The sequence below is a fragment of the Gymnoscopelus microlampas genome (genome assembly GCF_963454915.1).
Source record: "Gymnoscopelus microlampas genome assembly, chromosome: 2".
In the NCBI taxonomy this organism is placed as follows: domain Eukaryota; kingdom Metazoa; phylum Chordata; class Actinopteri; order Myctophiformes; family Myctophidae; genus Gymnoscopelus; species Gymnoscopelus microlampas.
In genome coordinates, this window is record NC_139939.1 from 15,244,675 (window position 1) to 15,268,674 (window position 24,000).

The window sequence follows — 24,000 nt, forward strand, 5'->3', positions numbered from 1 at the left end:
TCCTGTAGAAATCATCATCCTCACCGCCCCAGCCCCAGTAGTCATTTGGGAAGCCATTGACGATCAAGAACTGCTCTTTTGACATGGACACAACCCCTCCAAAGAGGCTTTGCCAGAGCAACTTGAACTCAAATTTGTCAATGGCCACAGACAAGTGTCTGGGTTTACCAAAGCATCTATAGATGTTACGGTCATTCATAGGGATTAAGTCCACATCACAGAAGACAACGCAGGTATAACTGTACTCCTTCATTGCCCTGATAAACCCTACATTCATCAATCTGCCCTTATTGAATGTCCCCTCACCGTCCTGGTTAATAACATAGACTCCATAGTCCAGCTGTTGCCGCTGTAGAATGGGATGGTGGTAGTGAAGCCACTGTATCAGGTGCTGATGCCGATTGCGGAATGGAATGATGATTGCCACCTAACAGGAAATACAAGAAATATACATCTCAACCATCTTTAATGTTACATTATGGTAGGCTACTCGCAAACTACTACTAAATGTCTTGTGCACGCTGCCCAAAGTTTCAAAAGTGAAATAGTTCACAATATGTGAAACATATTCAGGGAGTTACTGCCTACTGGCACCATGCATAAGACATTTGGTGTTGATTGGTCCAGTGGTTTCCAAGATTGTCCCTGGACAGACAGACAGACAGACAGACAGGCAGGCAGGCAGGCAGGCAGGCAGGCAGGCAGGCAGGCAGGCAGGCAGGCAGGCACGCACACACACACACACACACACACACACACACACACACACACACACACACACACACACACACACACACACACCCTCTTCTAGACGGCTCACCCCTGCAGGACATTGCAGTGAAAGTCCATAAACTCTAAAGTGTTAAGCTTTCTGTAAACATTTGTATTAGACAATAATTTCTTATTCAGCCTACATTTGTCTGTATCCCGGACACCTCCCCCACCTTAATCCGCAGGTTTAATCACAACGTCTTCATCATTTCCTCAGTTCGATCAAAGCAGTCCTTTCAGTAAAGAAAAGCACTTCAACACATGTGTGGCTCGCTGGATTATGTAATCAGTAGTTGTCGTGTCTGTAGTTTTGATGTCAATATTTGGTTTGTAATCCCAAAAGACTTAATTTAGCTGTTTAGCTAAATTACATGTCTGTTTCGATGACTGTGTTAATTGCTCTGAGAGCATAACCTTTCTTTGGAGAAATGTGTCAAATCAATTGAGGGGACAACTGTAATTAGGTTTGTTACAGCATTGATTTCACAGAGAACAAGCCAATAACCTCGTTTCATCCGTCCATTCATCTACAAACCTTATGAGGCGAAATACAGTCTGGTGGTTTGTATCGTCCTCCCTCCAGCAGAGAAGAGCTCAATTCTGCTCTCACATGCTCCATGGTCCTGTTCCAATTGAACTCCACAGGAAATGGACCCACCAGGCGAGGAGAGGTCTCAGGACAGGATGCCAGAGCCTTTAGTACTTCAGTTGTGTTTGCTTTCTGGGTTTTGTTGAGCCACATCATCTGAATATGAATGTGTCTGGAATGCAGCCATAAACCAGATAATATCACTAACTGAAACACCATTATGATTAGTATCAACCGTTTGAACTGCATCTTTCCTTGCCAGGTCTCTCTTGGAAAAGAGAAATCTGATCTCAATGGGACCTCCTGGTAAAATAAAGGCAAGCAATATTCCTCTTGACTTTAGTGGTAAAAAGGAAAGTGACAATCAATGGTTTGAAGAAATGACAGCAACCATCTCTCTCTCTCTCTCTCTCTCTCTCTCTCTCTCTCTCTCTCTCTCTCTCTCAGCTTCCCTTCTCTCCTCTCTGTCAGAATGTAATGTCTGTGGTGAGCTGTGGCGAGCTGAGGATCATGAAGGCGTGGCAACACCTGCGCAGGCTGTACTCGATCACCCAGTTTATATTGTATATGGCCAACAAGTGTTTTCATCTCGAATGCCATTACTGGTGACTGATTATGACAAAGGACCGCAATGGAAACAAGCTGTAAGCTTTTTTTCATTATCCTTTTGATTATGGTACATTATGTATCTTCATCTTGATTATGTATCATCATCTGTATCCATTTCTCTGTTGATACTCATTCATATCTACTTGCCTATTTCAATGGTGATGATTGCACTATAGATTGGGCAGTGAAGGGTAGAATGCACACATTTATTTCCACCTAGTGAAAACAGACAGTTGTGCACACAGGAGATATAAAAAATCTCGCCCTGATTAAGACCTTTCGAGGTCACATGTTGGCAGTCACCTTATATTAATAAAGGCTTTTCCTTCATTTTGCTCCTGAGTGCCCGGATCATCTATTACTTTTTCTCATTTATTTGGTGGTCTCTACACTATGGTTTTGTTTTGATTACACTTGTTTATATGACGCTTTTGCATAGTATTGTATATCTGTCTGTCTTTAATGTTTCGATGAATTGAGTACACAGGACCCAATAGACACAAGCCATAGCGCTTTCTTGGTTTTAAAATCCTCTTAGCAGACCTTGTACTGAACTGTACTTTCCTGTTCTTTTTTTTTGCAAACTCCTAATAAAGTATTCAATTGATTAATCAATCATGGACACCTGACCAGACGGTGCAGAGGGCCAGGTCGGATGTAATCTTTATACTGTATTTTATATTTCTATTTTGCTAATGTTACTACTTACTCTTTACTTGTTCTTTACCCTCATCTGTATGTTTGTTTCATCCTTACTGCAGTGCTCAGAAACAGAATTTCCCTCAGGATCAATAAAGGCCTCTCTATGTGGAAATACTCTGAAGAAATACCTGCATTCAAAATGGCACTTGAGAAAAACTATAAATGTGTTGTCATCAAAATATACTTTACACACACACACGCACGCACGCACACAGGCCCGCATTAACCGTGGAACTTAGTGGAACTTGTGTTCCACGGCCTGCAGCCTGCAGGGGCCCTGTGTGAATTATGTATTTTTTTAAAATAAATATTATTGTAACATTTTTTACATTTATATTATTTTATTATAATATTATATATATTCTTCTTCTTATTATTTATAAAAATGTATACATTCGGGCCCTGCTGTGTGAATTTTATATAATTAGAAACATGTGTATACCGTCGTTGCATACCGTCGCTGGTACTGATGTGTCACTTCTACTTCCTGTAAGTACACAAAAAAATAAAACTACTGTGGGCTAATCATTACAAGGGGCTCTTATTTTGAAATCCTCCGGTTTTAGGGTAAGTTTGTTTCTGTTAAAGGGATATTTCACTTTCAAACTCATTTGTCATTTTATCGTCTAATCAGGCTTTTGGGAGTACCCCGGACAGTTTTTGAGTCGCTTGATTCAGTAATAAGATATTTGATATTCATTTCATCAGACACGCCCCTTCCTATACAAACTCTCAACTTTAATAGTTGTGTTTCCATTCACCAGTTCCTCACCCCCGACGTACGTCAATCCCTATCTCCGTCTAGTATGTACGCCACTTAAGGTATGCCGAATGGACCAACAGATATTATTGGACACTTTTGAGGCAGTTGAGGCAGCTAATAGCAATAATTCCTTCTGGCTATCTTGTTGTCTTCACCTGATGCAATTGTGTGTACAGGTACCATGTGCAACACTACAAATCTCCTGCACATATTAATGAGCAAGTTACAAGTCACCAAAATTATTCAAACACATTTTTTATATGCTTTTTCAATATAATGAAGAAAAAATATAGGTTATTATAGAAGTTATCCACTGTATACTGGCAGGTGGCAGTCCTGAGACAGGCATTAAATGTGGCATGGTCCAAGTATATTCCATGTTTGGGATTTCAATAATTGGGTTTTATCAGTACAGACAGTGCTTCCATCTTACATTGCAGGAGCAAAAGGGCCATACGGTACTTGAGGACAGGAAGAGATTAAAGGGATATTTCACTTTCAAACTCATTTGTCATTCGTCTACTCAGGCTTTTGGGAGTACCCCGAACAGTTTTTAAGTTGCTTGATTCAGTAATTAGATATTTGATATTCATTTCATCAGACACGCCCCTTCCTATACAAACCCATTGTAACTTCAATTTTTGAGTTATTCATCGGAAACACCCGTCCTTGTTTCTGGTGACTCATGTTGTCCTTCTAATACGTGAGGAGACCATGTTTTTTCAATTACTTTATTTCAAATAAATAAATTGGAAAATGAAAAAATCTAAATACAGTAAAATAAACAAAAAAAAGTAATCGAAAAAACACAGCCCCTCACGTATTAGGAGGGCAGGATGAGTCACCAGAACCAAGGACGGGTGTTTTTGATAAATCTAACATGGTTAGAATGGAGTTTGAAGTTACAATGGGTTTGTATAGGAAGGGGGCGTGTCTGACAAAATATGAATATCAAATATCTGAATACTGAATCAAGCAACTTAAAAACTGTCTGGGGGGCTCACAAAAGCCTGAGTAGACGATAAAGTGACGCAATTTGTTCTTGAAAGTGCAATATTTCTTTCAGTAACCTGCTGAACTAGTTTTTTTGTTTTTCAACTTTAATAGTTGTGTAATCCATTCAGCTCACGAGAAAGTCAAGGTATGCCGAATGGAACACTAGAAAATGACGTGAGTCAAAACAGATTTTTATCTACAATTACACGTGAGGCATTCATGAAGGGCATAACAGGATTGAAAGGAATGCAGTGTCACAATATTTTGATGCAAAGGTGCCAAACTTTGATCAGAGGTGAGGAGGAGGTCTGATGGTGAGGCTGTGGATCAAGGGTTTCCATGGATTATGATTGTGGAGTCTTATTACTGAATCTTATTACTGATTCAGTAATAAGATATTTGATATTCATTTCATCAGACACGCCCCTTCCTATACAAACTCTCAACTTTAATAGTTGTGTTTCCATTCACCAGTTCCTCACCCCCGACGTACGTCAATCCCTATCTCCGTCTAGTATGTACGCCACTTAAGGTATGCCGAATGGACCAACAGATATTATTGGACACTTTTGAGGCAGTTGAGGCAGCTAATAGCAATAATTCCTTCTGGCTATCTTGTTGTCTTCACCTGATGCAATTGTGTGTACAGGTACCATGTGCAACACTACAAATCTCCTGCACATATTAATGAGCAAGTTACAAGTCACCAAAATTATTCAAACACATTTTTTATATGCTTTTTCAATATAATGAAGAAAAAATATAGGTTATTATAGAAGTTATCCACTGTATACTGGCAGGTGGCAGTCCTGAGACAGGCATTAAATGTGGCATGGTCCAAGTATAGTCCATGTTTGGGATTTCAATAATTGGGTTTTATCAGTACAGACAGTGATTCCATCTTACATTGCAGGAGCAAAAGGGCCATACGGACAGGAAGAGATTAAAGGGATGTTTCACTTAACTCATTTGTCATTTTATCGTCTGGCTTTTGGGAGCACCCCGAACAGTTTTTAAGTTGCTTGATTCAGTAATTACGGGGCCAGAGCTCAGCTCTGGACCTGTTTTATTATTCATTTTATTCTGTTTCTTCTGCCACTTTTCGCAGTTCTGGCTGAACCGTGCATACGCTTTTTACGAAACTCGGCCATATGGTAGATGGTCATGAAAAACTATCAAGAAATAATTCTCACAATCTTTCGTCCAAAGGTGTCGCTATAGCACTCAATTGAAAATGGCAACTTTGAACAGGTACAACTCATGCCCTGTTTGACCTAGAGCCATGAAACTTGGATACACTGTACATATGCGTCTCCTCATGCTGAACAACTTTCACCCTCTCACTTTTGACTTCTGACCTTTAGATCTCCCACCATTTTGAATTGTATGAAAAACAGTCATTGGCTCCTAACTTCTGCATTTTTTCACTTATGGAAAATCCGCTACTAACGTTTTGTCGGCAGAGGTCCAAAGTTCATGTGTAAAGAGTTTCGTGCAGATTATTAAAAAATCCCAGGAGGAGATATATTCTAACTATTACAGTTTTATGAAAATTATTCATCTGCCCCTAACACATACATGCAGACTCACATTTCTTCCCGCTTAAGGGTATGTCTCACAACCTCAAGGTTGCCGGTTCAAGCCTCACTTGGTGCAGACTTCATTTAAGTTGCATTTCACACAACATGACTGTATCAATGAATACATGTGCAATTGTTAAAGATAACATGAAATGCTTATTTGATAGCGTGTTTTTTCAATGTATGATACTTCATTGTGAAAATAGCTGATCTACAATCTCACAACTTTTCAGATAGCAACGTGTTTCTGAGCTTGTAGATCAGCTACTTTCACCAGTTTCAGCCAGGGGCTTGGTTCATGACAGAAGGCAAAAGTTTATGATCTTCAACAGACAGCTTCAGCCTGGATGAAGCTATAGCGGTTACAGGTAGTGTCTCAGCCTGTGAGTCTGAAGGTCGAGAGTTTGATTCCTGTCAATGGCAATAGGTTGAGGTGTCCATGAGTGAGGTTCTTAACCTAGAATTGCCCCCCTGCGTCCTATGTATGACCACCTCAGCTGGGTTGAGCTGAAAAGTAGTTTTGCCTGTTGGAATCATTTGCTTTGTCTCAATTTCAATCTATTCCGTGTCTGTCTGTCTGTCTGTGTCTATCACTTTGTCTCTCTGTCTGTCTCTCTCACTCTGTCTGTCTGTCTGTCTGTCTGTGGGTGGGTCATTCCACTTTTCAATTGCATCGCACAAAACATGAATGCATCAAATAATGCATGTGCAATTGTTAAAGATAACATGAAATGCTTATTTGAGAGTATGTTTTTTCAATGTATGACATACTTCATTGTGAATTTAGCCGATCTACAATCTCACAACTTTTCAGATAGCAACGTTTTGTGAGCTTGTAGATCGGCTACTTTCTTAAGTTTCGGTTCCGAGGAGACATACAATTTCTCTATTGGTAAATGGTTTGTGGACCAGTGATCTAGAGTAATTAGCAAAACAGAGGCTTGGTCCATCAGGGACGGAAAGACTTATATATCTAGCTCAATGAGAAGAAACGCGGCCTTTGAGTCCGGAGGTCACTGGTTCGATCCCTGTCCCCGACAACGTGTTGAGGTGATCGTGATTTGGCATTCTTAGGCTTACGCATAGTGTTTCTTGAGGTTAGGCTTAGGTGTTGGTTTACTGAGGTTAGGGTTAGTGAGGGTTTAAAATGCTCATTTGTTAATTGCATGGTCTTCTTTCTCTCAAGTTCAGTCTTCTTCTGATGTTTCTATGGCTTATTGTGCATATTACTTATCATTGCTTCTTTCTGTCTTCTCTCTGCAATCCCTGGCCCCGTATTATCGCTGCTTGCAGCTATATTTCATACTTGTTATTGTTCTTTTCTTGGATCAGACCTTTTTGACTGGGAACACAAACGTAGGTAACATGAAATGAAGATTGAACTATAGTAGAGGAACAATGCACTTTTAGCAGCCCACTTAAGACTGTTAATGTGGCCTGCTGTAGGTAGCCATCAAAAAAACTTTTTTTATAGACTTAATTCATTATTTGGGTTTATTGTCATGTTGTTGTTTGTGTTTATCTTATTTTAGTTGACTTACTGTATGTTTGCTTGTTATTTATCTTATTTTATTTTTTACATGTTTTTTATACTACTACTAAATATAATACACAACTGTTGCTGAAAAGTGAACGTGGTATGGTGGTGAGTGTGGTGAGTATGACTATGAAAATGTTGTACATAAATAATTCCTGCTGTGTAAATGTAAATTATAGTGAATTGTCCACCTATATCCCTATAGTAATTTCAGTATTTCTTTATTCAGGTTTTATTGGGGACTGGCATACACGCAAAACCCCAGATTGGTGTCCAAGTTATTATTGCAGCTTTTATCATTTCCATGATAACAAGATATGGCACAGTAAAAGTGGAGTAAAAAAACAAGTGCATTTCCTTATGATTTACCAGAAGTTAGAGTGTTGATAAGTAATTGAACTTTGGTATATTTTTTTTATGACATTTCTGATTCAGTGCTGGAAAATAGAAGTGAAAGATGACATTTGACAAAACTGGTTAAAATAAATAATCACAAAACAACATTGTTGGGAAGTTTGCTTTAAACTTTTGACATTAAATGTATATGAAACAATCTTTAGAGTCTAAAGATTATTTTTATATCTATTCAACAACAACTAAAGAGATAGGCTGTTACTCCACTGAACATAATTCATATTGGTTACATGGAAACTCATCTTAGAATGACCTTAATATTATTTATGTTAAAGTGAAGAGATTTTTCAACACAGGTCAATGAAATTATATCTCATTGAATCCTAGATACATCAGTGTAACAAATAAAGCACTATGCAGCTTTCAAGTGATAGCCGTGGGAAGTAGGGGTGCTGATTTTTGCATAATGTACCTGTTGTTTTTGGTCGTTATTTGGGGGGATTTAGTGCAACATGTGTTCTGGAACCGAATTAACCGAATTAAAGTAACAAAAAAAACAAAAAAAGTAACAAACCCGTAAAAAAAAAACGCACATTTTCGTACACCACCGCAAATTTTGCACGCTAGTGTGCATGCGCATACAGCACCCAAAACCTAAAACGTCTTCCCACGGCCCTGGGTACAGCAACCTGGTGATGAATCTAAATATTTTTTATCAAATGAATCTGTTTTGCTCAATCAGTGATGAGGTTAACAACGCCTTTCTGTCATTGCATGACAAAATAGATAGAACATAAGCTAAGCAGAGTCTGAAGCTACAGTATCTAAAACAAAAATATGTATTCATGTTATTCTATCCCTACCAAAGTTTTCAAACAATAGCTCATCTATATTATACAATACTGATGATAATAAGCAATGAAGATGATGGCAGTGGGCGTTTGAAGACTTTAGATATTAGTGATATAATGAAATGAAGTGACATCACATCACTGAACAGTAGACTGACAGGAAATGGGGAAAGAGATGCGGGGGGGGGGGGGGGGGGGGGACACGCAGCAAAGGTCGTCGGGATCGGGAGTCGAATCCGCGACATGCCGTCAGGCTGGACAACCAGCCCAGGTGCCCAGATGGTTGCGCCAACCGTCCGGGCCGCTGTTTGTTTGTTTGAACACACCATGATGGAGTGATTGTAGCACATACTGTTTTGTGGATTGTATGTGGTTCAACACACAGGTTCCCAGTTCGATCCCGGGCTCCCCCAGAGTTTGTGTCGAAGTGTCCTTGAGCAAGACACTGAACCCCTAATTGCTACCGATGAGCAGGTTGCTGCCTTGCATGGTTTCCTCCGCCATCGGTGTGTGAATGGGTGAATGTAATGCACAATCTATGTAAAGCGCTTTGGATAAAAGTGCTATATAAATGCAGCATTTATTTTACCATTTACCCTTCTGTGAAAACCAGATAAGGATTTTATATCCCCTCACACACATGTCTATACACACAGATAGAATAACAAAACAATATACATACTTAGTCCTTGGTGTTTTCAGTTGAAATCAATCAATAGTAACAGTGATCAAAATGTGTTTTAAGCTTATTTATTGATCATACATTTGTTTACAATGGTATGTGTGACAATGAAGCAAATATATAAATCAAATTGACAATGAAACTCATTGAATCTACATCTATGATAAAAGAGGATTGATGAGGACTTCATAATGTCACTGAAAAAAAGGTCAAAGGTTATTTTTGGGTCATTTGGGATCAAGAAATTATAATACAAGGTTTTTCGTTTCAGAATGCTGTATTAGTTTGAAGCATGTGAATGTAGGATGAAATTCTAACTGATCAACCGATTCTCATGATAGAGAACATACTACGCACAACATTGTGCTTTGTAATCACTGTTATGGCCCAGAAATGTAACTTAAATGACATTTTGATTAAAAAGTCAGTGTAAAACTACTAAATACAAGAATAAAAATTAGTGATTGATTTTACAAATCAAATTGACAAATAATGTTTCTTTCTAATAGTTTTGTTCTCCAGTGAACATAATATAAATGTATTGAGAAATCAGAAACTGATTTGGGTTAGGGCCATTATATCATTATATAATCTGACCTTAGATATGTCCTACCGGGAAGCAATAAATCACAGACATTGATAAAAGCAGTAAATGGTCATGGTCCATTTATTCACGTGCAGATGTGTATATAAAGAGAACAGCTTCACCTCTCATCATCACATCACAAACCTACCTGATACCTGACACAGGTAAGACCTACACTGCTACTTTCTCTCTCTCTCTCTCTCTCTCTCTCTCTCTCTCTCTCTCTCTCTCTCTGTCTCTCTCTCTCTCTCTCTCTCTCTCTCTTTACTTGCATTGCTATAATACTTCAAATTGCTATAATACCAATACTTCAACACAATTAATGTTGTAATAATAACATTGTTTTGTCTTCAGATGTACAGTAAGAGCTGCAAGAAAAAAATGACTGACTGCTATGTCTTCTCTTTTTCTTGTATCAGAAAAGTATATCCATCCATATTATCATCTTCATCATCTTCATCATGAAGTCTCTCCTCGTCCCCTGTCTTCTCCTCTGTGTTGCTCTCTGTGTGAGATCTGCAGCAAGTAAGACAGTTACATTGTAACACATTGAAATCCTGTCTGCATGCTCTTATGTCTCAAATATTCATTTACAGCTTAGATGCAGCACTGCTTGGTTTAGATATCATATGATGATATGACAGTCAAAGTCAGTCCTAAATATTTGTAAGAATTATAATAACACAACTTTCTTTGTACCTTTAGTTGAAACATTGGATGCTACAGAAGAACACATTCAGCCTTATGTCTCTGGTAAGTTCTATTAACATGATAATTATTGATATGTAATGAAATGCATTCATTATATGGGATTCAAATGTCAAACTGCACACATCTGAGCACTAATGTGTTTTGTCTATTTGTATTTATCTCTCAGTGGAAGCTGATGAAGTAAAACTTGAACTTGCTCTTCCTCAAGGTAAAGGGAGAATACAAATGTTTCCATTCATGTTGAAAAACCCATGTTTGTGTCATCATTGTGGTGAAGAATTAAAGTAATACATCTTCTCTGTTGCATTCAGAGGAGGAGATTGCTGCTATTGAAGAGCAACAGGAAACAGGACCTCAAGGTCTGTCTGTCTGTCTGTCTGTCTGTCTGTCTGTCTGTCTGTCTGTCTGTCTGTCTGTCTGTCTGTCATCTGTCTGTCTGTCATTTATACATGTACTTATTGAATCATAACAATGTCTTAATGTGTGTCCAGGTCGTTTCTTTGTGTGTCCCTCTGGTTGGAGCAGATACAAGGGCGGCTGTTACCTGTATGTGAGCTCTACCAGATCCTGGTCCAGTGCAACGGTAAAACCTTTTCCTTTCTTTTTTTTAAAGTCATACATAAAATAATGTCCAGTAAAAGTAGTAACTAACGGTTGGTAAGACCATGGTTAGCAAAAGTAATGAGTAATTTGGTAAAAGTCAACTCTCTCTCTCTCTCTCTCTCTCTCTCTCTCTCTCTCTCTCTCTCTCTCTCTCTCTCTCTCTCTCTCTCAGGCCCACTGTGCCAGTCTGGGTGCGTCTCTGCCATCTGTCCACAATTTGTGGGACTACACCTTCCTCCAGGAACTCGCTCAGAGATATGGATCCAGCTCATACGCTTGGATAGGAGGTCTCTACTTTCAGGTCAGTCAAATCAGGGTTTGAAAAACAAATAAATCAGCAATAGAAATAGCTGTTCAAAAGCTAATACTTTGACTTAAGCATGCATTTGGTATTAACATTCATGAACTATAATTTAACGTTAAAAATATGAAACTTCCATGCTATCAAGTAGAATCCATATGAGCGGTTAATATTTTGGGTCCATCTCTTTCCCACACGGCATAACAATGTTGTATTTTACACTGTACCTGTGTGCAGGGCTGGAGGTGGGTGGACCAGACCCCTTATGACTACAGCAACTGGAGCTCTCAGAACAGTGTCAGCGCATACCAGTGCATGCACCTCAACAGCCGGGGTAAGACACACACTATGTACATTCTTTAATCTTATATTCTGTCAACACTATTCCCCATAAGGAGACATGTTATGCTGCCATACAGTACAATACAACAAGTTTGTATCAACCTATCTACAGTAGTAGCTCTATCTGTGACCTCCACCTTTGCTCTATGTCCAGGACTCTCGTATAGCGTTGTCATCCAGGATAGGGGGACTGGTTGAATTCATTGTATTTATTGATTTATTTTTCATTTTATTGAAAAACTTGACATGTGCTATGCTTGACTGTCGTAAAATTGTGGTCGTAAAATGATGTCCCGCTGTAAGTCAACTGTTCAAGTCCGTTCTTTTGACAGCCTGTGCCGAATTCCCTTCCAAAAACATGCAAGTGGGCTCTTCCTTGTTGCCTGGACACTGCTGCTGATCAGGACTGTGCTTATGTAAAAAAAAAAAAAAAAATTAAACAGTTGTTTCACAAAATAATATCATTTTACATTTTGTATACAAAATGCATAGGTCAAACATCCTCAGTTCTGGGTGGCAAATATGAGACAGCGAGTCCAGGAGGTCACAGATGTGGCCTGCAGGATGTTTAACTGAAAGAGCAGGCTGTATGCACTGTACTGCATTCTTCTGTTGAAAAGGGCGATTGTAAACATCACAACAATATATTTTGTTCATAGACATGGTGGTCATGCTACAATATACAGTATAAATTAACTTTTTAATCTAGGGGACCTGTCAGTAAGTTATTATGTTATGTATTTCTTGTCGTTATTCAGAAGACATGTAATCACAAAACATTTTAGACTAAGTTCACTGCAGGGATTTTAGTTGTTTGTATTGACATGGTTATTGATTTATTCTTTTCTGTTTTAGCGTCCTGGTCCAATAACAACTGTGCCAATAGTTGGCCATCCATCTGTATGAGGAGAGTAGACACCTGCTGACTGTGAGGAATGTACACAGATAAAGTGTATTTTACTGTATGACCTCTTGATTGAGCGGCAATTACTTCCTTGAGGAGTCTCTACAGTAATATGATTGCTTACACAATAGAAAACGATGCCTTCTGACTTCTGTCTTTATTGGAAAATTAAGGTTGAAAAGCAGCATTGTTAAAATGTGTGTATTGTAAATGTTTTATTTTGTACATTAAAGTACGTAAATGTTGAAAACAACAAGCTGAAATCAGTCGTGATGAAAATGTTCTATTTTGTGCATTATCCATGGTTGTATTGATAATCACATCAATATATTGGAATATGCTATTTGAAACAATAAATCATTTTTTTTTAAGATCCTGAAATGCTCTACTGTTCTTAATTCATGTAGCATAGCTTTAAAACTAAAGCAGGAAGGTTAAGACATTTCGTGTTGTGCTTTATGAAAACAATATATATATTTAAATTGAGATTGGTAATGAAACGCACAGAGTGGGCCTGATTTAGGGAAAGGTAAAATTATGAGAGCTTAAAACCCCCAAAAATGACTTATTTTCTATCAATTACACACCCCATGAAGCATTGAATGCATGGAGATTTTTCGTTTTTTGTCGCATTCCTAAGCCAATAATTTGACTACCGGCGGTGTAGTGTATTGAGCTGTGTGGGCACCCGTACTGGAAGGAAACCGGAAGTGACGGAGTCACGTGATATTACCGGTGTCTGTATGCTTGACTTACTCAGTGGGGAGAGACGAGGGAAACATGGCGGTGCTGAATGTCAGGAAACCCTGGAGTAGTGACGAAGAGGAGATGACGGAGAGCGTTGAGAGCAGGCAGGGCGAAATTCAAATGGATGAGGATTCAAGGGGAAACGAAAATAAAAGGAAAAGGGCTAAGGAAAACGGAGATAGCACGGCAAGTGATGGAAGTCGCGAAGAAACGTATGTAGTAGGAATAAAAACAGTTTCAAAAGTGGACGGGATCTTCAATGACCAACACAGAGTGGGAAAGTTTGTTGGGAAAAGTATTGGAGAGGTTAAATCGATCAGGATTGCTAGAAGTGGCATTGTAGTGATTGAATGTAGGACAGAGAGACAGATGTTAAACGCGATGTTGAACATTAAGAAGTACGACGGTCACAGGGTGATATGTTTCGACCTGGGAGAAAAATCAAACAGAGTAGGAGTTATAACTGGGGTGCCACTGACAATGGATCTGGAGCCATTCCTAGAAATTGACGGAGTTAAGAAAGCCACACGAATGAATCGATTCAGAGAAGGAGAAAAGGAGCCTAGCCAATCAGTGTGCATACATTTTCATGGAGAACTCCCTGAAAGAATATATGCTGAATATGTCACGTACAGGGTCAGGCCATATGAGAGGGGTCCCCTCAGATGTTTTTGCTGCCAGGAATACGGGCATGCTGCGGCTGTCTGTAGAGGAGTCAGAAAGTGTGGGAGATGTGGGGAAGTGAACTGTAATGAGGCATGTAGAGTACAAGAGAAAGAACCAGAGTGCATTCATTGCAAGGGAAATCATTATGTAGGGGCGTCAAAGTGTCCTAGAAGGATAAAGGAAGGAAATGTGAAGAGGATTAGAGAACAAAAAGGAATATCGTATGCAGAAGCAGTGAAGAGAATGGAGAGAAACGATGAAAGGGCAACAAAACACAAAATGGAGGAAAACACAAAGGGAGATGGGCGAAACATTTGTATGGACAAAAGAAAGTTCCTGGCGTTTATCGCCATGGTGATTAACTGTGCGGCAGAAATTCAAGGAAAATCTGAGAGGATAAAGATGGTGTTGGATGCGGCCAGGAGATTCCTGGAAATAGAGGACATTACTGGAGAGGATCTTGATTACACGTTGAGGGAAGGGTGCACATAAACTCAGACCAATGGGTCTGGGTAGTAGAATGGACTGAAACTAAAGTGAAGGGGATTAATTTGGGTGGGCTTTTGTAAATTCAATAGAAAGAATTTAGAGTAGTAAAGTGTGAATGAGAGAGTGTGTATGGGAATTAGATTGTGTGATCCACAATATCACAAGGGGGCGGTAATGCAACACTAATCTGGATGCAAGCCGCCGTAAAAACACAAAAAGAAGAAGAAGAGAAGACTTACTCAGTGTTGTTATACTACTGGAGAGACACTAAATGATTGACTCATTGATATCTAAACCTGGTCTTCCTGTGTCGAGTTCTTATACATCAAACGACATACATTACATGGTGTCAGAAGACAAACTGGAGAAAAGACGGCGAGAATGGCACATTTCAAACCACCGCCGAATTTGAGTCTGGAGGGGAATCTCGCTGAGAATTGGAGAACGTGGCTGCAGCGCTATGAACTTTTCTGTGTTGCCAGTGGAGTAGCAGAAAGGTCGGAAAGAGTGCAGTGCGCGACATTCCTTCATGTTGCGGGAGAAGAAGCAATAAAAGTGAGTAAAACGTTTACCATCACGGATGGGGAGAGGAACAAGATCGCAGTGTTAAAACAAAAATTCAAAGAATACTGTGAGCCTCGAAAGAACCTGCCGTACATAAGGCACATGTTTTTCACCCGTGCACAAGGTCCGTCAGAAACAATAGATGCCTATGTCACGGACCTGAAATATAAGGCGAAAGACTGTGAATTTGGGAACCTATGCAACTCACTGATACGTGACAGAATTGTCTGTGGGATACGTGATGATCAAGTGAGAGCCAGATTGCTCAGAGAGGCTGATCTCACGTTGGATAAAGCACTTGATGTGTGCCGTGCCAGTGAAATAACGTTCACTCAGATGAAAGCGTTACATGATGAAGTTGAAGTGCACAAAGTTAGCACAGCAAGGGCATCCAAAAAAGGAGAAGGCAGAAAAGTGTATTTTACTGTATGACCTCTTGATTGAGCGGCAATTACTTCCTTGAGGAGTCTCTACAGTAATATGATTGCTTACACAATAGAAAACGATGCCTTCTGTCTTTATTGGAAAATTAAGGTTGAAAAGCAGCATTGTTAAAATGTGTGTATTGTAAATGTTTTATTTTGTACATTAAAGTACGTAAATGTTGAAAACAACAAGCTGAAATAAGTCGTGATGAAAATGTTCTATTTTGTGCATTATCCATGGTTGTATTGATAATCACATCAATATATTGGAATATGCTATTTGAAACAATAAATCATTTTTTTTTAAGATCCTGAAATGCTCTACTGTTCTTAATTCATGTAGCATAGCTTTAAAACTAAAGCAGGAAGGTTAAGACATTTCGTGTTGTGCTTTATGTAAACAATATATATATTTAAATTGAGATTGGTAATGAAACGCACAGAGTGGGCCTGATTTAGGGAAAGGTAAAATTATGAGAGCTTAAAACCCCCAAAAATGACTTATTTTCTATCAATTACACACCCCATGAAGCATTGAATGCATGGAGATTTTTCGTTTTTTGTCGCATTCCTAAGCCAATAATTTGACTACCGGCGGTGTAGTGTATTGAGCTGTGTGGGCACCCGTACTGGAAGGAAACCGGAAGTGACGGAGTCACGTGATATTACCGGTGTCTGTATGCTTGACTTACTCAGTGGGGAGAGACGAGGGAAACATGGCGGTGCTGAATGTCAGGAAACCCTGGAGTAGTGACGAAGAGGAGATGACGGAGAGCGTTGAGAGCAGGCAGGGCGAAATTCAAATGGATGAGGATTCAAGGGGAAACGAAAATAAAAGGAAAAGGGCTAAGGAAAACGGAGATAGCACGGCAAGTGATGGAAGTCGCGAAGAAACGTATGTAGTAGGAATAAAAACAGTTTCAAAAGTGGACGGGATCTTCAATGACCAACACAGAGTGGGAAAGTTTGTTGGGAAAAGTATTGGAGAGGTTAAATCGATCAGGATTGCTAGAAGTGGCATTGTAGTGATTGAATGTAGGACAGAGAGACAGATGTTAAACGCGATGTTGAACATTAAGAAGTACGACGGTCACAGGGTGATATGTTTCGACCTGGGAGAAAAATCAAACAGAGTAGGAGTTATAACTGGGGTGCCACTGACAATGGATCTGGAGCCATTCCTAGAAATTGACGGAGTTAAGAAAGCCACACGAATGAATCGATTCAGAGAAGGAGAAAAGGAGCCTAGCCAATCAGTGTGCATACATTTTCATGGAGAACTCCCTGAAAGAATATATGCTGAATATGTCACGTACAGGGTCAGGCCATATGAGAGGGGTCCCCTCAGATGTTTTTGCTGCCAGGAATACGGGCATGCTGCGGCTGTCTGTAGAGGAGTCAGAAAGTGTGGGAGATGTGGGGAAGTGAACTGTAATGAGGCATGTAGAGTACAAGAGAAAGAACCAGAGTGCATTCATTGCAAGGGAAATCATTATGTAGGGGCGTCAAAGTGTCCTAGAAGGATAAAGGAAGGAAATGTGAAGAGGATTAGAGAACAAAAAGGAATATCGTATGCAGAAGCAGTGAAGAGAATGGAGAGAAACGATGAAAGGGCAACAAAACACAAAATGGAGGAAAACACAAAGGGAGATGGGCGAAACATTTGTATGGACAAAAGAAAGTTCCTGGCGTTTATCGCCATGGTGATTAACTGTGCGGCAGAAATTCAAGGAAAATCTGAGAGGATAAAGATGGTGTTGGATGCGGCCAGGAGATTCCTGGAAATAGAGGACATTACTGGAGAGGATCTTGATTACACGTTGAGGGAAGGGTGCACATAAACTCAGACCAATGGGTCTGGGTAGTAGAATGGACTGAAACTAAAGTGAAGGGGATTAATTTGGGTGGGCTTTTGTAAATTCAATAGAAAGAATTTAGAGTAGTAAAGTGTGAATGAGAGAGTGTGTATGGGAATTAGATTGTGTGATCCACAATATCACAAGGGGGCGGTAATGCAACACTAATCTGGATGCAAGCCGCCGTAAAAACACAAAAAGAAGAAGAAGAGAAGACTTACTCAGTGTTGTTATACTACTGGAGAGACACTAAATGATTGACTCATTGATATCTAAACCTGGTCTTCCTGTGTCGAGTTCTTATACATCAAACGACATACATTACATGGTGTCAGAAGACAAACTGGAGAAAAGACGGCGAGAATGGCACATTTCAAACCACCGCCGAATTTGAGTCTGGAGGGGAATCTCGCTGAGAATTGGAGAACGTGGCTGCAGCGCTATGAACTTTTCTGTGTTGCCAGTGGAGTAGCAGAAAGGTCGGAAAGAGTGCAGTGCGCGACATTCCTTCATGTTGCGGGAGAAGAAGCAATAAAAGTGAGTAAAACGTTTACCATCACGGATGGGGAGAGGAACAAGATCGCAGTGTTAAAACAAAAATTCAAAGAATACTGTGAGCCTCGAAAGAACCTGCCGTACATAAGGCACATGTTTTTCACCCGTGCACAAGGTCCGTCAGAAACAATAGATGCCTATGTCACGGACCTGAAATATAAGGCGAAAGACTGTGAATTTGGGAACCTATGCAACTCACTGATACGTGACAGAATTGTCTGTGGGATACGTGATGATCAAGTGAGAGCCAGATTGCTCAGAGAGGCTGATCTCACGTTGGATAAAGCACTTGATGTGTGCCGTGCCAGTGAAATAACGTTCACTCAGATGAAAGCGTTACATGATGAAGTTGAAGTGCACAAAGTTAGCACAGCAAGGGCATCCAAAAAAGGAGAAGGCAGCTTTAAAGAAAGCCCAATGACCAGTGAAAAGAAAGTTGACTGTGACCGATGTGGCTACAAGCATGAACAAAGAAAATGCCCAGCCTATGGACAGACGTGCAGGAAATGTGATAGAAAAAATCACTTTGCAAAAATGTGTCGTGCAAACAGTCAACCTAAAAATAGGAAAATGCATGTTGTTGAACAGACTCAGGACACTGACAGCAGTGAAGAGGAAATGTTCATTGGAACAATTGAGATGAGAAGCATAAAAGCAATTGAAAATGCAAAAAGTGACCAAGACAGATGGTCTGAAGAGCTCTTGATAAACAAGAAGATGGTCAAATTTCGAATTGACACTGGAGCTGACTGTAACGTCATGTCAGCCAAAACGTTTCACATGTTAGATGTCAGTGGAAAGCTGCATACATCCAGCTGCAAGTTAGTGGCATATTCAGGCCACAAGATGGAGCCTTTGGGCAGGACGTCAATCACATGTCAGTACAAGGGTCAAAAACACAAGATTGACTTTGAAATAATAGAGAGAGATGCTCCAGCCATCCTGGGAAGAGAATCAAGCACAAAGCTGAAGATGGTAAAAAGACTGTATAGCATGGAAAAAGAAGAAACAAGACTGCAATCTGTCAATTGCTAACTTGCGCCTTGAGAAAAAAAACGGAAATAAAGATAGTAAACAAACAAATGTTATTTTTAAAATATTGTCAAAAGTTAAATAAAAAAAATGCAGTGCTAGTACAAGCAGAGCGTCTCAGAGCAGAGCGTCTCAGAGCGGAGCGGAGCAGAGCGTCTCAGAGCGGAGCGGAGCAGAGCGTCTCAGAGCAGAGCGGAGCATCTCAGAGCGGAGCGGAGCAGAGCGTCTCAGAGCGGAGCGTCTCAGAGCAGAGCGGAGCGTCTCAGAGCGGAGCGGAGCAGAGCGTCTCAGAGCGAAGCAGAGCAGAGCGTCTCAGAGCGGAGCGTCTCAGAGCGGAGCGTCTCAGAGCAGAGCGTCTCAGAGCAGAGCAGTCTCAGAGCAGAGCAGTCTCAGAGCGGAGCGGAGCAGAGCGGAGCGTCTCAGAGCGGAGCGGAGCAGAGCGTCTCAGAGCAGAGCGGAGCAGAGCGTCTCAGAGCGGAGCGTCTCAGAGCGGAGCGTCTCAGAGCAGAGCGTCTCAGAACGTCTCAGAGCAGAGCGTCTCAGAGCGGAGCAGTCTCAGAGCGGAGCGTCTCAGAGCGGAGCGGAGCAGAGCGTCTCAGATCAGAGCGTCTCAGAGCAGAGCGTCTCAGAGCAGAGCGAAGCGTCTCAGAGCGGAGCGTCTCAGAGCAGAGCGTCTCGGAGCGGAGCAGAGCGGAGCAGAGCGGAGCGTCTCAGAGCGGAGTGGAGCAGAGCGGAGTGGAGCAGAGCATCTCAGAGCGTCTCAGAGCAGAGCGGAGCAGAGCGTCTCAGAGCGGAGCGTCTCAGAGCAGAGCGTCTCAGAGTGGAGCGGAGCAGAGCGTCTCAGAGCGGAGCGTCTCAGAGCAGAGCGTCTCAGAGCGGAGCGTCTCAGAGCGGAGCGTCTCAGAGCGTCTCCGAGCGGAGCGTCTCAGAGCAGAGCGGAGCATCTCAGAGCGGAGCGGAGCAGAGCGTCTCAGAGCGGAGCGTCTCAGAGCAGAGCGGAGCGTCTCAGAGCGGAGCGTCTCAGAGCGGAGCGGAGCAGAGCGTCTCAGAGAGGAGCGTCTCAGAGCAGAGCGTCTCAGAGCGGAGCGTCTCAGAGCGGAGCGTCTCAGAGCAGAGCGTCTCAGAGCAGAGCAGTCTCAGAGCAGAGCAGTCTCAGAGCGGAGCGGAGCAGAGCGGAGCGTCTCAGAGCGGAGCGGAGCAGAGCGTCTCAGAGCAGAGCGTCTCAGAGCGGAGCGTCTCAGAGCGGAGCGTCTCAGAGCAGAACGTCTCAGAGCGTCTCAGAGCGGAGCAGTCTCAGAGCGGAGCGTCTCAGAGCGGAGCGTCTCAGAGCGAAGCGGAGCAGAGCGTCTCAGATCAGAGCGTCTCAGAGCAGAGCGAAGCGTCTCAGAGCGGAGCGTCTCAGAGCGGAGCGTCTCGGAGCAGAGCGTCTCGGAGCGGAGCGGAGCGGAGCAGAACGTCTCAGAGCGGAGTGGAGCAGAGCATCTCAGAGCGGAGCGGAGCAGAGCGTCTCAGAGCGGAGCGTCTCAGAGCAGAGCGTCTCAGAGCAGAGCGGAGCTGAGCGTCTCAGAGCAGAGCGTCTCAGAGTGGAGCGGAGCAGAGCGTCTCAGAACGGAGCGTCTCAGAGCAGAGCGTCTCAGAGCGGAGCAGAGCAGAGCGTCTCAGAGCGGAGCGTCTCAGAGCGTCTCATCCGGTGTGCCTGATGTCTAGAAACTCGTGTGCCCAGATGTCCAGTGTGAGCATCTGACCTTATCTGCATTAAACGTTAGTCATCAATGTGAATTAATATATTTTACAATGTATATATATCATCTTTCTTTGTATTCATGACATAATAGTGATGTCATCAATCCTATGCCTATTTGTTCATGCCAGTGCCGAAGCTTAATTTGATTGGTTTGACTTCACGTGACATATGTGCATAGTGCCTATAAAATACTAGGACGATGGCGGATGAGACTATATATATATAATAATTATATCTCTGTATATATATATAACTAATATACTACTATATAACTAATATACTACTATATAACTAATATACTACTATATAACTAATATACTACTATATAACTAATATACTTACTATATAACTAATATACTACTATATAACTAATATACTACTATATAACTAATATACTACTATATAACTAATATTCTACTATATAACTAATACTCTACTATATAACTAATACACTACTATATAACTAATACACTACTATATAACTAATATACTTACTATATAACTAATACACTACTATATAACTAATACACTACTATATAACTAATATACTACTATATAACTAATATACTACTATATAACTAATATACTACTATATAACTAATATACTACTATATAACTAATATACTACTATATAACTAATATACTACTATATAACTAATATTCTACTATATAACTAATATACTACTATATAACTAATATACTACTATATAACTAATATACTACTATATAACTAATATACTACTATATAACTAATACACTACTATATAACTAATATACTACTATATAACTAATACACTACTATATAACTAATATACTACTATATAACTAATATACTACTATATAACTAATATACTACTATATAACTAATATACTACTATATAACTAATATACTACTATATAACTAATATACTTACTATATAACTAATATACTACTATATAACTAATATACTACTATATAACTAATATACTACTATATAACTAATACACTACTATATAACTAATACACTACTATATAACTAATATACTACTATATAACTAATATACTTACTATATAACTAATATACTACTATATAACTAATATACTACTATATAACTAATATACTACTATATAACTAATATTCTACTATATAACTAATATACTACTATATAACTAATACACTACTATATAACTAATACACTACTATATAACTAATACACTACTATATAACTAATATACTACTATATAACTAATATACTACTATATAACTAATGTACTTCTATATAACTAATATACTACTATATAACTAATACACTACTATATAACTAATATACTACTATATAACTAATATACTAGTATATAACTAATACACTACTATATAACTAATACACTACTATATAACTAATATACTACTATATAACTAATATACTACTATATAACTAATACACTACTATATAACTAATATACTACTATATAACTAATATACTACTATATAACTAATATACTACTATATAACTAATATACTTACTATATAACTAATATACTACTATATAACTAATATACTACTATATAACTAATATACTACTATATAACTAATATACGTTGTGTATATGTTGTGTACTCCTTTCGACATGACGACCCTGAATACAGTACTTGCGCTGCTTCACAGGCGCAAGTAAAAATGCAAAAAGACTATGAGCATCTCTTCTCTGGACTTGGCTGTTTACCAGGTGAGCACAGCATAAAGATAGACCCTGAAATAAGGCCTGTGATTCATGCACCTAGGAGGATCCCAGTTGCTCTGAGGGACAGAGTGATTGAACAGCTTCACAAAATGGAGCAGTCAGATGTGATCACAAGACAATCTGAGCCAACCCAGTGGGTGAACAGCATGGTGACAGTAGTCACGCCCAAGAAGATAAGGATTTGTATGGATCCTAAAGATCTGAACACAGCAATAAGAAGAGAGCACTATCCACTCCTCACAGTGGAGGAAGTGGTGTCGCGCATGCCAAATGCAAAATATTTTTCTGTGTTAGATGCAAACCAAGGATTTTATCAAATAAAACTGGATGAAGAGAGCTCCAAGCTGTGCACATTTAACACACCCATTGGAAGATACCGTTTCAAGAGGCTTCCCTTTGGCATCTCATCAGCGAGTGAGGTGTTCCAGAGAGCTGTGGCCCAGATGATCGAGGGATTGGATGGTGTGGTCAACATCATCGATGATCTGCTGGTCTGGGGGGACACTTTAGAGCAACATGATAAGAGACTGATAAAGCTTCTGCAGAGAGCAGATGAGAATGGCCTGAGGTTCAATAAAAGCAAGTGCAAGTTCAGGATGACAGAGGTCAAGTACATTGGCCATACACTCAGTGCAGACGGGCTGAAGCCTGATGGAGAAAAGATAAGAGCCATTGTCCAAATACCCCCACCTGCTGACAAGCCAGCCTTAATGAGATTCATGGGAATGATTCAATATCTAGCCAAATTTATTCCTAATCTGTCTGAAATCTCTGCACCTCTAAGGCAGCTGCTGCAGGGAGAAACAGAATGGCACTGGGAGGAGCCTCAACAGCAGAGCTATGAAAAACTGAAGCAGCTGATCACTGGAGCTCCCACTCTGAAATATTATGATGTCAACAAGGCTGTGACGCTGTCTGTGGATGCCAGCTCCGAGGGCATCGGCGCTGTGATACTGCAGGATGAACGACCTGTGGCATATGGCTCAAGGGCACTCACAGATTGTCAACGCAGGTACGCTCAGATCGAAAAAGAGCTGCTAGCCATAGTGTATGGATGTGAGAAATTCCATCAATATGTATATGGCAGAGAGGTCCAGGTCGAAAGTGACCACAAGCCACTAGAAAGCATTTTCAAGAAGCCACTGCATCAGGCTCCCATGAGACTGCAGAGAATGCTGCTGCGCTTACAAAAGTACAATATTGCAGTGACATACAAGCCAGGAAAGGAGCTTCACATTGCAGATGCTTTGAGCCGTGCTTATCTACGTGAGCAAAAGGAGGATCTTCTGGAAGAGGAACTGCAGGTGAACTGGATCACA

At 40.4% G+C, this 24,000-nt stretch overlaps 1 protein-coding gene across 1 annotated transcript in view; it reads right to left on the bottom strand.

Annotated features, from left to right (window-relative positions):
* Window positions 1–1,513, bottom strand: part of LOC311054072 (beta-1,4-galactosyltransferase 1-like) — a gene marked incomplete at its 5' end in the record, with an annotated part of 2,717 nt that extends 1,204 nt beyond the window's left edge. Inside the window, 2 exons of the mRNA XM_084069952.1 lie at window positions 1–427; window positions 1,307–1,513. The exon at window positions 1–427 is cut by the window's left edge and continues 1,204 nt beyond it. Of these exons, the coding sequence (XP_083926078.1) occupies window positions 1–427; window positions 1,307–1,513 (634 nt within the window). The remainder of the gene's footprint in view (window positions 428–1,306) is intronic.
* Window positions 1,514–24,000: the final 22,487 nt, after the last annotated feature.